The sequence below is a fragment of the Ambystoma mexicanum genome, chromosome 7q (genome assembly GCF_040938575.1).
Source record: "Ambystoma mexicanum isolate Mex_15411 chromosome 7q, UKY_AmexF1_1, whole genome shotgun sequence".
NCBI classification, from domain to species: Eukaryota; Metazoa; Chordata; class Amphibia; order Caudata; family Ambystomatidae; genus Ambystoma; species Ambystoma mexicanum.
In genome coordinates this window covers 979161851-979179975 of record NC_090941.1, presented here as the reverse complement: position 1 = coordinate 979179975, position 18125 = coordinate 979161851, and the positions used below count along the sequence as shown (strand labels likewise).

The 18125-nt window shown below is 44.4% G+C and overlaps 1 protein-coding gene across 2 annotated transcripts in view; it reads left to right on the top strand.

The window, feature by feature from the left end:
* FCHSD2 (FCH and double SH3 domains 2) overlaps positions 1–18125 on the top strand; it is a 1767327-nt gene that overhangs the window by 1433313 nt on the left and 315889 nt on the right. Inside the window, exons 12-13 of one of the 2 annotated variants that reach the window (XM_069640094.1) lie at positions 3110–3214; positions 13383–13472. In XM_069640094.1, coding sequence (XP_069496195.1) covers positions 3110–3214; positions 13383–13472 — 195 coding nt within the window. Of the gene's footprint in view, positions 1–3109; positions 3215–13382; positions 13545–18125 lie in introns of both variants that reach the window. The other variant, XM_069640093.1, reaches the window with a different exon arrangement.

Here is an 18125-nt window from a genome sequence, read left to right as displayed (position 1 = left end):
GGTTTTTGTCTTGTCGACAATTACAGTTAGTCTGTAGGGTAAGGACAGCTGCTTTCAGAGTAGCATTGCCTCCAAGGCCTCAGTCAGCCCCGGCTGGGTCTGCGTCTCAGGAGCACCTGGAGAAGGTAGTGACAGTGTTCGCCACCTCTCAGAGAGGTTCCAGCATGGACAGGCAGTTAAAGCCATCACTCCTTTTTCTGCCCAGCAGGGCTCCTCGGCTACAGGCCACATCCCCTGCGAAGCCTCCCAGGGCATTAACCCTTCTCCTCGGGTTCAACCTTCCACCCTTTCAAAGGATGAGGAGGAAGAATTTCCAGAGGACATCTGCCCACACCCTAAGAAGGGTCATGGTAACCTTGTTCCGTAGCTAGCGCTGCAGCTAGTTCGAGCTCGCCCTATGAGTCCCTGGCCTCATTCTCCAATTCTGATACCTTCAACTCCAGCGGATGTTTCCTTTGACATTTTGACGACTCTCCACACTTTGGTCACAGAGATTCGTCAACGCCTGCTGCCTGTGGCTCCTTGTGTCCCTCGTGGTTCCCAGCCCAGCTCCTGACGCTAGTCCACCAAGGCCTTCTCGACCCCACCTCTCCCAGTGCCTGCAGTCCCACAGCATTTTGCCTCCCATTTTGTGAGGGAAGGTCAGATTTTAATTCCGTTTACTGCCTAGTATCCCAGACTCCTTGCTGCTCCTTTCTATCCACTCAAAATGTGATTAATAGGGGTTTGAGGGAGCATTGCAGGGGGAAATTTTAACTCGGGTGCGATCTACCCGAACAGTAAAATTGCACCTATTTCATCTGTGCTTTGGATATGTTCTAGTAGAAGATCAACCAAGTGTATTTTATCAGTTACGTTGTAATTATCACCCCATTGATGATCGCTGCCCAATATTAAAATTGTGCGTTTTCTGTGAATCTAAAGGAAATAAATATTGCATTCCCACCAACCGGCCTGGTTCATGGGCCATTGTGACCCGTGGTATTTGTAAAAGGGGGTGTGAGACGGGTTGGGTTCCAGCTCAATCTGAATTCTAGGAAATAAAGAAAAAGCATTCTAATTGAGTGCTACATCCTAGGCTAAGGGCAAGGGTCCTGGTCCGGTGTGTGACGCCCAATTACAATCCTTAACAAGGCTATCATTCTTCTAAGGCCTCCGTAGCAAGATGGATGGTTACGGCCATCAAGAAGGCCTTTGAGGGGCAGCAAAAACCACTCCCGTCAAATATGCAGGCCCACCCTATCATAGCCAAGGCCGCGGCAGTTGATTTCCAGAGGCACGTTCCGTGGCAAGTCCTCAGCAAGGCGGCTATATGGGCTCTGCCTTCGGCCTGCTGCAAGCACTATTGCTTGGATGCCATTTCCATGTTCGACACAGCATTTGGGCAGGCAGTATTAAGGCACTGTTTTCTTAGGAGGGTCACCTCTCCACCCTGGCGTCTACATTCAGTTGTAATTGCCCATACAGTATGGAGGAAAGGGGTCAGTGGCATACGAGTAATTCTAAGTTACACACCGTAGTGGCTAACATACTCCTAGTCCATAGTCCCCTTTCCTCCATACGTCCCACCGTCCTCCTCCCTAATAGAACTGGTGTCTTTAGGCAAAGGGGACTGAAGAGTGCCGCCAGTGGGCAGCATCAGGGAAGCGCATGCTCCCATGGCCTTGCCCCCGCGCACCTCTAAATTTAAAGGGGAAGAAGATTTTTTCTGGTGAAAATGGTTCTTTCTCCCTTCCCTAGCGAGGGACCCCCATACAGTATGGAGGAAAGGGGACTATGGATTAGGAGTATGTTAGCCACTATGGTGAGTAACTTATAATTTATATACACTTAGTTCGGTGGACAGGACACATGGTATGAGTTTTGTGGGTAGTGCATGTATTGGATTTGTGTTGTCAGTGGAGGTGTGGGGAGGAAGGGGGAGAGGTATGGGTCATTTGCCAGCTTGGCTCATGTTTAGAGCCAATCCAGGCACATTGGATCGTCTGTCTTGGCTCGACCCATTTATTTTTTGGATTTCCCCACCACTATCACGTTCGCTCTAGAGGCTTCCATCCTAGGTGAGACTTGGGCATAGTCTTTAAAGCAGTGCCCTCATGCCATGTAAGCTGAACTGTGACGTGCGAAGCAGGTAAGGGTTATTTGCTGGAAACCCTCAGTAGCCTGATGTGCAGGTCCTGACATACTGTAGTGGGACAGATAAAACTCTCAAGCCTTGGAAATGTTGCATCTCTTCTGCTCGTAACTTTCCTGTTATTGTTAATTTTTAACAATGTGTTGTTCCATTGCTCGTCGTTGTCGTAATACATTTAAATAAATTAGAGTATTTCCACCAAATGCGGGTTGGGGCATGAGTTATACTACTGAAGTACTGTATGGTGATCTGATCACCGTATAGTACTTCAGCATTATAACTCCTGGTGCCTGAATGAAAAGCTTTATTTAAAAAAATGGTTATGAACCCAAAGGCGATTGTAGATCATGGTGATCTACAATCGCCTTTGGGTTCGTAACCATTTTTTTAAAAAAAGCTTTTCATTCAGGCACCAGGAGCGCAGTATACAGTCGACCTCAACAGGAAACCATCTTCAAACTCTGTTGCCTGTTTCCCTAATGGATATTTTCACAAATACTACCCGGTCTAGTCTCTTACATGTTTAACGTGATGCAAAGTATTTCCCTGAAGACTGCAGCGTAACATTAAAATAGTTGCAATAATTATACATGAGAGCCTATCCTTTAGTTACTGGGGGATGCATGACACACCTTGTAAGGTTGGTTCTCTCTTGTGCCACCACCATTTAAGACTGTAAGCTCAATTTGTCCAAAGGTATGCGTGAAAGCACATGATGTTGATTACAAATGGTGCCTGTTGCTTGATGTATTGGTTGGTGCTTGAGAGGGCATAGATATTTGTTATGCCAGTCTGCGTCTTTGCCTCCATAAAAGTTCTAACGTCCTTTCATTAGGAATCCCAATTCTCCTGATGTGAGTATATTGCATACTTCTGCTAGGATGATTCAATGGAAATAATCATGCAAGTGATTTGTCCTGTTGTAACTTGCGTTTTTGTTTTCAACCTCTTTGCTATGTTCTTCTATTGTGCCAGGCGCTGGAGGAACTGGAATGCCATGGCACTGTGGTTTTGGAACAGAATCGACCAGAACTGGAACTGAAAATAGATGATGTCAGAGAGAGCATCCGCAAAGCTGAGGTGAGGGGCGGCTTGCTGTACAGAGAAGGAGGGGGTGGACTGGAGGCTAGATGCAGTTCCCCTGAGAGGGTGAAGGATGGGCCTGTCAGCGAATAATGATGTTGAAAGTAAAGCAGAAAGGGGCCTGCACTGGTCCACAGCTCTGTAGAGGTTGAAGCCAAGTTTCCACCCAGGGACTGCCTCCTTAAAAAGAATTGGATCACAACCGTGATCTGGATGGTGAAAAATGTATAAAATAGACTTTGTACTGTTTGCCACTTGGAAGGGCTAAAGAAAGGAGCACCGATATTGCCCGAGTTGTGTTTGAAAAGTGTGGTGCGACGTAGCTTAATACGTAATAGGACATTTGTCAAAACAATTTCTCTTCTCACCTGCAGCACTCTACCCACATGATTTAGGCTTAGTTTGAGCTTGAAATATGTTGTTTTGTTCCGTGTTAGGATGGGTTTGTCCATCCACCGAATTACCTCCATTGAAATAATTGTTGTATGCTCAAGCATACATTGTGGATTTCTGGCAAATCTGACTGGTCTTTTTTGATCATTAGCTCAATGAGCTCAGTCAAGTACCTAGTTTTGCAAACCATCCATAATAGATGACTCCATTTTAAGACCTGGTACTAGAATGTATGCAGTATGACCAAATGAGTATTTGGGAGCTGGTCAGTATCATAACAGGGCTGTTTAAATGGAGAGTATTGTATTCTTGTTGCAAATATCTCACTTTTCAGTAGATCACACTTGAAACAAAAGCAAGCTTCTACAATCTTTTTATACCTTTGAGAGAATGTCCATCTAATTTGATGCAGTTTATGAAACATGACCACTTACGCTGTGATACATATTATTTATTCTCTGTTGCTACATTTGACTAAAATCTGATCATTGGGTAACTGTTTAGCTTTTCGTTTCATGAAAATGTAAATGAACAGTAGTTTAAGGAACACTGCGAGCACTAATGCTTGTAGGTAATCAACCAATGCCGAGATATTTAGGAGTTCACAGAATATGTACCAGAAACCAAGTTTCCAATCCTTTCTGCCCATTAAACACATTATGGTATGGTATTGGGACTTGTAAAGTGTAAAACTATTACTTTAAAAAAGGCATTTTGGCACTAAATCTTGAGAAGCTTGCTAGCTTTGTAGAGTGATTGATTAACTTCGTAATGAAGATTCTATAGTATGCCAATAGATCTGCATTACAGCAAAATGGACACTCTCACCCCAAAGATTATAAAAGAATGTTAAAATAAAGACTATGCAGACAGTGTAAACCACGTTCCTCGTATGTTCCGGGGCCTTGTTTTCCAGTGACCACCTGCTTGAAGTGAAATGTCTTTAGCCTGCGAAAGCAAGACCATCCGTTCTAGAACACCCTACCTACTCTTTCATAAAACAAGCCCATATCCTAACTACCTGTAATAGTAATGACTGTACATGTAGAAGTTGCAGTGGTGTCAGGATAACAATTTATTATTATGTAGATCTTTTCAAGTCCATTGGGACACTCTGTTCTGTATGTCTTTCGATAGTGACTTTGGAAGTGCAATGTCCTTTCAGGTTGTGTCTAACGGTGTAAGCTTTTAACTAGCTTTTCAGAACTTGCAAAGGGCAAGACACGCTGACATCAGACAAGATCCAAACTGTCAGAAGCGGCTGACTCATTGCAGGAAACAGTGCGGCTTGACGGTTTGAACGTGAGCGTAAAGGTGCTGTAGGTGCTTTCCTCTAGCTTGATCAGTGCCGGAACAATGTGGCGTGCTGAAAGAAAAAGCTGTGTGGACACGCTCTGCTCCTGCTGTGCGTGCCCAAGGACGACTTTCCCTACTCTCTCTCTCTCTTTCCCTAATCTCTCGTACACTAAGGCAGCAGCGAGAGAAGGAAGAAGCGAAGCACCAAGCTGCCAATTTTGATCCCAGACATTTCGGCAAGTCGTAAGCTGTAACTGGGGTGAGTGATGCGGTGCTTTCGAGCGGGGCTCTCGAGTGAGTGAGTCTGCGTACTTATGGTGCTTGGTGCCTGCTAAGGTCGGGAGCAGGCAATCGTGCTTCCCGCCAGGGCATAGTCCCATAGAATACGCGGCGGGGGCCAGCTGCCGAAAATACAAAGCGTCCGCGCCCTATGTCCTTTAGGTGGTGGTGCAGAGTGAAAAAGGGGGAAGCTTTCTAAATCATCACTGACTCTCCCACTCTCTCATTCTGCCTGGAGGGTTTGCTGAAGCATTGGGTATATATTGGGGATGGCCACTCATAGCCCTCACTGACTTTCACTGTTTTTGCTGTGGCGTCCTTTGCTGTGCTGGTGCCTGTTGTGCTGTGGTCCTTGGGAGTGGGGGTGGTCCTTTTGTTGGCCACTATTAGCCACTACTGACCACGGATTTGGTTGGTGTACGGAGTGGCTACTCCTGGGGGATTGCGGGTGAACACAGTGTTTACTGTGACCTGATTTATTAATATTGGTGTGCTCTGCAAACAGCAGGTAGGAGCTACATATTCTTTCGTATTCTATTGAGTGACTGCGATTGCTCCCAAACCAGTCATACAAGTGGAGACTGTGGGCTCTGCCTTTGACCCACACGGCTGAGTGATTTATTAATATTGGTGTGCTCTGCAAACAGCAGGTAGGAGCTACATATTCTTTCGTATTCTATTGAGTGACTGCGATTGCTCCCAAACCAGTCATACAAGTGGAGACTGTGGGCTCTGCCTTTGACCCACACGGCTGAGTGGTGGGCTGTTCCCCACTGATTATTTGCAGCCTATAGAGGGTTTGCTATTGGGGGGCGACTTTACAGGGTTTAAGTACATCCCTGTTGGGAATAGGCAAACACGGTTGCACAGGTGTGGAGTCGCCTGGAAGATCAAATCCAGGGGGTGGCCTTGAGATCAAGTACAAGCACCTCTAGAGCTCTTGGTGAGAAGTTTAAAGCTGGTGGTTACAGCTCTTGCGCTAGAGCAAAATGTCCCCCAAAAGAAGACTAGCGCAGAATAATTAGAATCTGCGCAAGAGCAATGTTAAAACATCTTCAGATAGCAATACAAAAGCGGGGGGGGCAAAAAAAGAAATTAAAGCAGCAGATACCGACTAGTAAAGGCACTAACTACCTTTTTTCCTCCTAACCCCTCAGTGGAGTTGATTACAAATACTTCTGAAAAGGAGGTAGCTAATAACCCGTGTACAAGCAATACGCAAGACAACTCAGCTGAACTGATGATCGATAATAACTCCTTGTTGGAGTTATGCCTCTCAGTGCAAAGATCTATGACTCGGGCCTTGACTAACCTTTCCATAGAGAAAGAAAGAGGAGCAACAGCAAAGGAAGCCCTACAATCAACAGCTTCCCCTAAGAGATTGTCAATGTCACCGAACCTCATGATACACTCTGAAACCTCAGAACCGGGGCCGAACTTGGGTTCTTTCTCCAGTATGAACACCATGGTTGAGATGCAATCCTCAATGGCGCGCTTGCAGTTCGCTTTAAAAATGTTATGAAAAATGTGTGGCCGCATTCTAGAAAATACAATCAACTGGGCTACCTTGAATGCTAGCGATAAAGATTCCATAGAGGACACAGAGCACAATTTATCCAAAGCTATACTGATGATTAAAGAGCCTTCATTGCCTCCCGATGTAGATCTAAGTGTGTCAAATGATTCTGAGGTTTATTACTCCCGGAAACAACGTAGATTGGCCAAAAGGGCAAACACAAAGAAAAGATCATCCAACACGGCCTTATTACCTTTAGAGTATGCCCCAGCCATAAAAAATATGAAGAAATCTAGGAAAAAGGTGGCCAGGGCTAGGAAGAGAAACTCCGAAAGAGAAGGTCGCCTTACCAGTTGGCTCATCCCCGACAAAGATAAAGTAGTAGCAGAGGTGGAGGAAGTGCTTCCAGCACCTGGAATTGAAGTAATTGAACAGCTGGCAGGAACTTCATCATCGACTCCGAATAGTGCTAGACACATTTTCCATCTTGAGACAACACAGATGACAGTATGCAGGGAAAGGAGAACAGCAGCCGGTACCTGGTAACAATCGTATCTGTTTGATCAAGAACTTGTACCAAAATAATGATCAGGATTGGTTGTCACGAACAGAATTCTTAACTAGATTGCATTAGACCCCACAGTTAAGAGTCCTTACATCTGATGATTTTGAATACATTGAGCCGTTAAAGGTCCAAAACACGAACGTATCAGCAGTCCACTGTAAATTCCTGACTTCTGCAAATTTGCTGCATACATATAAACTCAATTTATGGACGTGGAAATTGACGTAGACCCTGGGAAAGTAGATCTGGAATGCCCCAGGAAAATGTTGGTGGAACCAAAGATCAAGATCAACACCCCTCAAATGCCGGCAAGTAACGTGGTACAAATGGCAGATGTACAGAATGTCCTAAAGTGGCTCGTGGTTCTGAAAAAAGACTAAGGGAGCTTGTTTCTATCTTGGAATAGTAGGGGTTTCAGTCACTTAATCAACCAGAAGGGTTATTTGCCCTATATAAGCAAGTTTGCATGTATATGCTTGCAGGAGGTGTGGCTGACTACCCCTGTGGTATTAAATGGATACACAGTGTACCAATCTCTTGCAAAAAAAAGGAGAACGGGGGAAGACCTTTTGGGGGTTTGATAATTGGCATACAGCACAATGTTAAGTCCCGTCATATCACAACCACAATAGATGACTTTGTGATTGCGATTGAACTTTTGCTGTACCTTGAGAACAAGGCTGAGAATATGCTATTGTTGATCAACCTCTATAATCCACCTGGGGAAATTCAAACCGAAGCTATTCAAGACACTGTGCATGACATTATGATCAAGTGGACCCTGAGACAGGGAAATAGATCTGTTATGATAACGGGTGATTTCAATTGTCATATGTCTGGAGGGGAGGGGTCTACAAGTAATCCTTATTTAAAACCTGTAAGTATAATGTCTCATAAGAAAGTGGATCTTGATGGTCAATATTGGCTGAGCTTTTTTGAACTTTGGGCCATGGAAATGGTTAATGGTCGAACTGTTAGTGATTGCCCGGGCCACTCCACGTGGGAAGGGGTGGTGCCAAGAGCACGCTGGACTATATTTTTGTTACAGAAAATATTGCAGGATGGATGAAAGACATGAAGGTGGCCAAAAATATATGGAGCGACCATGCCGCCCTTGAGCTAACTATAAATGTTCATGTTGGAAATCATGTAACAAAATCTATGGGAGATATAAGGGATAACCATGCACCCACACGCATCTCGTGGTCTAAGAGAAATATAGCTAAGGTGGTTGCTTCTTCATCTGCAGACTGCTATGGGGATTCCAATCTATTCCAAGTCATGTCGATTGAGGGGATTGAGAATTGGATATCTTTTTTCGCAAAATTGCATGCTGCAGATGGTACGAGAGTGGCACTAACCTGTCGTAGCCAGAGAAATCCTTATGATTGTGAGGTGAGAGATGCCAAAAGACGTCTGAGAGCAGACATCAGGAAGGCCAAGAAAACCTCTTTCGACTAAAAGCTTTGTTTCTGTATGTAAAACACTAAAGGGAAAATATCGATCTTGGCTAAGACAAAAAAAACACCTAAAGAAACTAAACCAATGGCAAGAGACTATAAGGATATTGTGTACCAAGAACACTCGTAACATCTGGGCTCTCTTGGGAGAAGTGAGAGGAAATAGAACTAACTAAATCCTGAATCCCATAGGAGCACATAGATTGGAAAGCTTCTTGAGTGAGCACAATATTCCGATGTACGATAATGATAAGGAGGTTGATAACAGCAATCCCCCCGGGCCGCCATTTGTGGTTACAGCTGTGGTACTTGTAGAGAAAATAAATAAGTTAAAATCCTCTAGGGCACCTGGCCCAAATAGCTTGGCCAATATCACATTGAAATGTAATCCTAATTTTTGGGCGGGAGTATTAAAGATCCTCTTTGACAAGATTATGCTCGAAGGTAGAATACCTCCCTCATGGCAAACTGCCATTCTTATCCCAGTACACAAGAAAGGCGACAAAAGAAGACCTGAGTAACTATAGATTGCTGTCGATGCTCGATTTCACCGGTAAACTCTTTGCAGGTCTTATCTTAAATAAATTATAAGAATGGGCAGAGAAGGAGCATATATTTAATTGTTTTCAAAGTGGTTTCCGGAGGGGTTACTCTACGGTACATAACCTGATCATCCTTGATACCTTGCGTACAGCGGCCAGGAAAAAGGGGAGCCCGCCGCTGTTTGCATTATGTGTTGACTTCAAAGCAGCCTGTGATTTGGTCCGCAGAGACATTCTGTGGTCTAAATTAGAATTGCTTTGGGTGCCCAAAGGACCTACTATACTATCTAAGGCTCCTTCACCAGAACAATACAGTTTCCCTTAAACTGGATCTACAAGGCAATATGACTGCCCGAGTTGTTCAGAACAGAGGAGTCAAGCAGGGTTGTGTAACGGCTCAGACTCTCTATAATTTGTTTACATATGATTTACCTGTGTTTATTGGTAAGGTTTATAATTGTCCCCCAAAAATTGGTGACAAGCATTGTTCAGTCCTTGCTTCTGCAGACGACTTAGTGTTATTCGATCATACACTTGGCGGTCTCCGGAGATCTGCAGAAGCCTTATGGCTCTACGCTGATGGCAATGGACTAACAATAAACTTACAGAAAACACAAGTGATGCTATTTACTAGTAAAAAGGTAGTATGTACCAGCTTAAAGGTACAGAAGCTGGAGATTCTGTATACCCCAAACTATAGATACTTGGGAATTGATATTGAAACACAGGGGGACTATCTCCAGTGTAAACAGAATAGAAAGATCAGGGCTGCCCAATCATTTCTCTTGTATACCGCTTCACTATTACCCAAGCTGGCTTCACCAAATGGGTTGCACGACTGCTATACCAACAGGTCTTAGTCCCGATGATGACCTATGGCCTTGAAGCCCTACAAAACATGGCCCTAAATTGGTTGCAGGTTGTGGAGGGAAAATATTGGAGAAAGATGTTGGGCCTTCCAACCTGCATACCGATGGCCATCATTAGGCTGGAATTAGGACTGATCTCATTAAAATCTCAGGTTCTTAAAAAAAGGGCCGAACTTTATCTGCTGATGCTGAGTAGAACAGGCAATCCACTCGTTGACATCTTGAGGGTTGAATCTTCAAAACATTCTGGAAATTCCCTTCTAAAAAACAAGGTTGGCATGTACTTGAAAGAAATTGGCTGGACTATTCGAGAGGAGGGCTTTACTTAAAGGTCCAGAATTGCCCTCTCCAAAAAAGCGGATCTGTGGGATTGGATAGGAAACTATGCACACCTGGAGAATCTTAAGACCTATCAATTTGTCAAGTACATGTTATACTTGTATAAAGAACCCTAGTTCTATCTTAATTTGTGTCCAGCAGTTAGACTGAGTCGCTTTATACTGCTGTTTAGGATTAATAATTTGCCAGTTTTGGCGTGCATCGGGGCTATAAATCAGATACCCCATGATGAACGCTACTGCCGACTATGTAAGAACCAGTCAGTAGCAGAAACTGGGAAACATGTTTTAACAAGCTGTCCTAAATTATCTATAACTTACCATACCCAATATGGTAGATATATTCACAGATACGATTTCATATCAGAATCAACCTTCTGGTGGAGTAGCATCAATTCTTTGAACATGAGCCGCTTGATTGCAATGTATAATGTTTGGTTAGTAGTTTAGATTCTACTGGGAATATCTATTTTAATCTATTTTAAACTATTCTATGTTGTCCCTGAGATGTCAATACTCTACTTGTGTGCTGTTCCTCAGGAACTCTCTTGTTACTGACAGTAGGAAGGCCTATGACTCTCTTGTGTATTGCTGTCTATTAGGAGCGGACATTTACAACACAACAGTTCTATGGCTATAGCAATTTTAGTTACTTTTGTGTCTCTGATATATCTTTTGTGCATATTAATTCATTATGCTAATTGAGTTTTTTCACCTTTTGTGAGGATTAGTTGAGTTATTAGGTATTAGCAACGTGTTACAGTTTTGTATGTAGTAGGTAAGAAATTATGTATATATTTTATGTGTATACCTTGTGTATATTTTATACGTATTTCATGTGTAAAGTTTATTTATAAACTGTATCACATTAAAATTAAAATATTAAGTGAGAAAATGTTCGGTCCCTTTATCTTTTGGAATGTACTAAACATACTGTTGGAGTGTAAAGACGTACTTTTGTTGCAAACGCACAAAATGGAACAACAGTTGACTTAAGGCATGACTTGCAGAGGAGTGCTAGGCAGATCCCTGCTGACGCTAGTTTCTCATTTCTTTGACCTCTAACCTGAGCGATTTAGCCAGCCTGATCACCATTTGCAACAGTTGTAAATCACTGGGAATACTTCTCTGGGCTTCTTTGACCCTGGAAGGCTGAGGTGGAATTACAAATGCATTCCCTTGCTTGATGAGATGGACGTTTCTGCTCAATTGTGGATCATATAAGGGGACCTGGCTGTAAGGTGTGGGAAAGCAAACACAGGCATGCAGGGATGTTTCTCTCAGCTAGAGATGTGAAAACAGTAAGCTAGTCTCCAGTGACAGATCATGTAAACTATTTCACACTCTCTAGCTGCCTTTTAAGAGAAAGTGACCAAATAGGAGTTTTTGTGCTTTGTTTTTATTAATGGTATATGATGTATGTCCCCACATTGTTTAACTTAAATTATCTGTTCTTTTAGAGTAGATCTCCAAGCTAAGGGCTACCTTTTTGTTGCTTTAGGTGCACACTACGTTTGTTTTTTTTTTTGTTGATAATTTGCACATTTTCGCAATAGAATTTGGTATGGTTTTGGGGTCACTTTGAAGTATATAACCAAACGATATAAAATAAAAAGGTTTCCAGTATTTCAATGCTAACAGCAGCCTAGTGACACTGCTCCCCAAATGACCTTGCCAGTAATCACATCAAACATTCGTTCTGTTAAGCAGTGCTACTTGCAAAATGGCATGTCACAGCACACCACAGAATTGCACACGTAAATAACAGGGCCCTCAGGTAAGGAGAGCAGGCAGAAGTCAAGTAATCTTAAAATATACCTGTATATGTATTACCCTCATCAACCACACAATCTATTGAGTGCGAGTGTTTCCTATGTCTAAGAGGTGAGTACATTCTAGTAATCGTTTTCAGTTTCAATGTTTTTTCAAACCCCCTCCAAAGTTCAACCTTGGACTTCTGCCCGCCTCTTTGCCACCGAGTTGCTGGGGTTCATCATGTGAGGCCCTTTAATTGCCAACCAGGCTAGTGATTGCTTTGCTTTGCGGGTGGTGTGAATATTCCTTTCCCCCCATTGTTTGTAATCATTATACCCTCTCTGGCCAAACAAAGGTTAAAATAATTCCTCCTCCTTTATAGTAACTCGGGGTTGGTAGCTCATGCCACTGGTCACACAAAATAAACATTTATTTCCCAGTGTTGCGTGGCTCAACGAAAAGTTCAAGTAACTTTAAACTTGCCATAATTGTTATATACAGTTTGCTGGTGTCGGTAGTTACTACAGCATTCTGATCCTTAATTAGTCACTTCCAAAATGCTGCATATTTTGGTTTAAATGAGTCTGCATTATGAATGATGGATACACACGTTAGTTGCAGCATTGTAAGGAGTCCCTGTTTCTGTGATGTATGGTTTTCTAATTTGCAATGGACTGTTAAGTTTTACGAGCTGAATGGATACCTGATTTCCTGCTCTTGTAGCACGGTTAATAGAAACCCGTTGATGACGCCTTCTTCTGGGTTCAGTGCATATCCAACCTTTCCCATAGGAACCTGTTCCTCATACTTTCCAGTCCTACCACATAGAACAGAAGTAAAATGACCTGCACGCCTGCATTTGGCCAACATACCCACTTTCTGAATACTCTGTCGATTGCCAACCAATAAAGCACTAAATAAAGATTTTCCTAAACGTTGCCTCTGATTGAACTAGTCAATAGTGAGTGCACGGATGTGATCGTTTTGGGTGCAGTCTTTGAGGGCATTGTTTTCTCAACTGTCAAAAACGGGGCATGTGTTAGGCAAACTAGAGGATGTTGATGATCCACGTGAAGCCCATTCATACTCTAAAACATATAAAGTGATCGAAGAAGTTCTGTTCTGATCCATCTCCTGTTTTAATTCTTACAGATCATTAGATTAAAAGCAGAGGCCCGCCTGGATCTTCTGAGGCAGATTGGCGTTTCCGTGGATACCTGGGTAAAGAGTGCAATGAATCAGGTGATGGAAGAACTGGAAAATGAGCGCTGGGCAAGCCTTCCTTCAGTGATCAATAATGGCTCTTCACACTTGGTATAGTCACCCGTTTGTAGACTTATTAAAGCACATATCCTCGTTATTTGGGAACGCTATAACTTACTCTACTATCTGCTTTGATTGTTCTTCTCTTACATACGGATCTTGGTCGCGTTTTGCTTTTGAGTCCCTTCTTTTCCTGATGATTATTGGATACCTGCAGAAAGTTTTTGTCCTCTTGCAGTTGATACTGCAAAGATGTGGGAGCATCATGTTTGATATTGATGCTTGATGGTTAATATTTGTTCCATTGTAAACCCACATATCTTGTAAAAAAGAAACACCTCTGACATGTTATGCTCGAGGTACTTGTTATTTAATTTAAATTGACTTTTTGATTATTTTTATGGTTTCAGCTTGTATATTTTGTCAATATTTTTATTTATTTATTGTTTGCTTGTTATGCGCTTATAAAATAACAGTATACTGTTTCAAAGCGCCCACAGGGCAGGGAGGGATGGAGGGTACATTACAACACAATATTAAGAGCTGAGAGGAAGAGGGACGAACCTACTATGCCTTTTGAGTATTCACAACGTGCAAGTGCACAAAAGAAGAGGGAAGAGGGTGTAAGTGCTGGGGAGTCCAAGCTCGTGTGAGAGCCTTAGAGGAAGTGCTAGGAATGTTGAGTGCTACACAGCCAGAGCCGCCGCAGGTGTAAGCGCGAGTCTCCAGAGCGGAGGGTGTGCAGATGCAAATGCTATGGATAGACAGGAGCTGGGAGTAATGGTTGAGGGAGGTCAAGGCCCTGAAGATGCATAAGGGCCAAGGCAACCCATTCAGCAACTGTGGGACTAGCAGAGGAGAGAAGGTGGGAAGGAGGAGGAAAAGGGGAAAGTCTTTAAGGAGCTTCCGGAATTTGAGAAGGTCCTCCTCAAGGCGCAGGGGGAAGCTATTCCAAAGGAGGGAGCCCGCAGAGGAAAGTCAGCGACCACCTGCCCTCTTTTTAGCAAAAACGCTTTACTACAAAGAGTTGGTGCCAGAGGAGCGAAGCAGTCTAGTGGGAGAGTATTTAATGAGATAGAGTTGAAGACAGTGTGGTCCTCGGGCCCAGACAGCCTGTGGATGATGCAGAGGGATTTGAATTTAATCTGTGCAGCTACCAGGAGCAGTGAAGACTTTTTAGAGCATGAGAGATGTGATCCCTGGACTTAAGGCCAATGTAAAGTCTTGCTGCTCTGTTCTGATAAGTTGAAGGGGTCGCAGAGTGAAGGAAGGAAGATTCAGGAGAAGGCTATTACAGTAGTCCAGTCTAGAGAGAACTAGGGTTTGAGTCACATTGAGCCTCTGCGGAAAAGTGAGAAAATGTGATAAAAGGAGGAGCTGGAAGTTGGACTTCTTGGCAATAGCCTGAGTGTGAGGGAAGAAGGCGAGATATGAGTCGAAGATGACTCCAAGGTTTCTGTCTTCAGCTGAAGGAACAGGGGAGAACCCAAGGAGGAAGGTGAGAGTAAAGGGAAGAGAGAGGGAGCCGGGGTCCCAATGGGAAGGATCTCAGTTTTGCAGGCGTTGAGGCAGAGATCATTTATTGATAAAAGTTGATAAAAGTTGACAAGATAAAAGGTCGACTTGACAAAATGGAGGAGGGGCTACAGGAGGTGGAACATAACCAATCATCCCTGGACTTTTTGGAGACCCAAGTGGATGTGAGGATGTGCGAAATGAAGAGGAGGGAAGCTGAGAATATGTTAAAAATTGACGATTTTGAAAATCACGAGATGAGGAACAACCTCAGGTTCTTCGGCGTACTGGAGAAGGACGGGGAGATGGAACGAGATCTCAGGAGAATGATACATGAGATCACAAAACTCCTCTTCGAAGATAACATGATTTGACAAAACGAAAATTGTGAGTCCACAGTGCCGGAGGTCAATCCGGGGGCCCTAGATCGGTCCTGGAAAGCTTCCACAACTAGGCTAAAAATCTTAGAAAAAGCAAAGGCAAGGGGTCCGGTGATGCTGGACATGGCGAGAGTTACCATCTTTCAGTACCTGTCCTCCCTGACCCTCACAAAGAGACAGCTGTGTCTACGCTTGACGAAGTGGCTGAATGGTAAAGGTGTACGATCTAGATGGGGATTTCCGTTCTCGATTTCCTACGAGCTCGAGGAGCAATAGTACAGGCTGGTAACGGAAGATGAAATAAACAAAGCCACAGGAGAACTACTCCGGGGTGAAGAATCGGCCTTGGGTCCTCAAGGAGAGAGCCAAGGAGACAGAAAATGGCACATTAAGGGCCCGAATAGGAGAAGACACCTGGGCTCAAGGAAATTTAGGAAGCTGAACATGTCCCCTCCCAATACCTCATGAACACACTCCCACAGGAGGCCCAGCTGGTGTCTATGTAAGGGGTCTCTGCAGTCAGGATCTCCGGTGGGACTCACAGGGGAGGGGCCAGCTTAGTCCGTTCTTGGGGCTGGGGGTGAAATTGAGCTCTAGGGTTTTGTTCGGGGGTTTTAAGAAATGTGTAACAGCGTTGGGTTGGTAACGTGCTTGTTGAATTTATGGGGGTGGGGTGGGGCACCTGATTGAGATGTGTAGGGCTTGGGCCTGCGTTTGGGGCTTGTTTGGTGGTTTGGACTCACCCAATGATGGTAACTGGGGGCTGAGCGCCTTGGGGGGGTGGGCAGGGGAGGGTAGGCTGGGTGAAAGGAGGGAATAGGGGATTCAGGTTTTACGTGATGGCTCTTGTAATGTTCACCTATGGAATTAAGCGTTACGCAGTGTGGGGGTTGGCTTTTATTCAGAGATTCGCTTTAGGTATAGGATTCAGTTATGGCTGCGAAGTGTGGAGGGATGACGGATGACAGTTTGCGTGTATGTACACTGAATGTTAAGGGGCTCAACTCCCCTACCAAGACGTCTTTGGTTGCAAGGGAATTTAAGAGGTCCGGGATCAATGTCTTATTCCTTCAGGAGACTAGGTATCAGAGGGGCGACAAACGTAGTATCCCATGTGGTCTCATTAGTGGTGAATACTGGGGGTCAGGAATATCTAGAAAGGCAGGGGTTGAGATTCTGGTCCGTAGATGACTCTGGATGGAAGTTATAAAGGTGTGGTCCGATGCAGAGGGGAGGGCCGTATTGATCTCAGGCCTGATCCAGAAAGTAAGGTTTTCATTTGCTACAATGAATGCCCCTAATCAGGGTCAAAAGAGATTCCTGCAAAGAATGTTTGAGAAAATAATGAACGAGGACAGGGACATCTCATACTTGGTGGAGATGTTAATGTTTGGATAGATGTTAGTCTGGATAGTCAGGCTAAACATTTGGGGTAACAGGAATCTCAGAAACAGGGTGACATGGAGCTCAGTGCTTCTATGGAGCTGTACGGAATACAGGACATATGGCAGCACTTCCACCCACAGGACAGGGGGGTTCATCTTCTACTACGCCCCACATGGTACTTTCACAAGAATAAATTATCTATACATTTCAAAGGACTTATGGGATGTTGCGAGGGGGATCAGGGATTCACCCGGGTAGTTGGTCAGACCTTGACATTGTGTCAGTAAACATTGGATGGAGAGGTCTGTGCCCTAGAAACTCTTAAAAGGAAGTGCAGCGAGTCGCTATGGAAAGACCTGGTGTTTAAAGAAGAAATGGAGAATACAATTAAAGAATTCTTCCTTGTCATTGGGAATGGGATGCAGCGAAGACCACATGGAGCGGCATGTTGATCAGAGAGGGGGCTCTCAAGAAGAGAGAAGGTATGCTCATAGAGAAAGGACTGCAGGATAAAATAGGAGCCCTGGAAAGGCTGGCACATTCATCCACTATAGGTAGGGAGGAACGCATTTTGGAGGCCAGGGGTCTGAGAGAGGAGTTGTAATTGTTGGAAGAAGGGAAGCTAGTCCGCAATCTACAGTTTCTGAAACAGAAATTTTATGAAAAAGGATCAAAGGCAGAGGTCTTCGAAGGGATTGTGTCCTCCGACGTATTCCTCATCTTAGATATCTCCTTCCAGCTCTGCTGGCCTCGGAAAACTTTTTCTCTAGAGGGCGCTGCGCGTCGACGTCCTCCGAGTCGATGTCCCTCGACAGCCGCCGTATCGACGCCGACGTCATCCTGGCTATAACGGCCGCGCGCAGCGCCCGTTGCTCAGTTCTGTTTTTCTGCGCTTACTCAGTGCCCTGGAATACCGTTGCTCAGTTTTTGTCAGGTTAAACCTATTTACCTCGAGTTATTCCATCCGTACTCGATGGCTTCTTCGTCGGAACCGACAACTCCTCGATCCGGCTTCAAAAAATGCCGAGATTGTGGGAAAAAGATGTCGCTGACTGACCCTCACAGAGTTTGTCTGTGGTGTTTGGGAGCTGAACACCATTGTTCGGAGTGCGAGGACTGTATGTCCATGACAGCTAAGGCCCTGAAGGAGCGTAGGGGGAAGCTGGAGAAAGGTAAGACTTTTAAAGCTTCTTCTTCGTCGACGAAGTCGAGACATTCGTCTCCTCGTCACCATTCGCGCTCCAGATCTCGGAGTGGGTCTCATCACTCCTCGAGATCGAAGCACTCGAAGAGGAGACGTCGAAGATCCCCTTCTCCGTCTTCCTCTTCCTCTGTTTCGCCAAAGAGAATC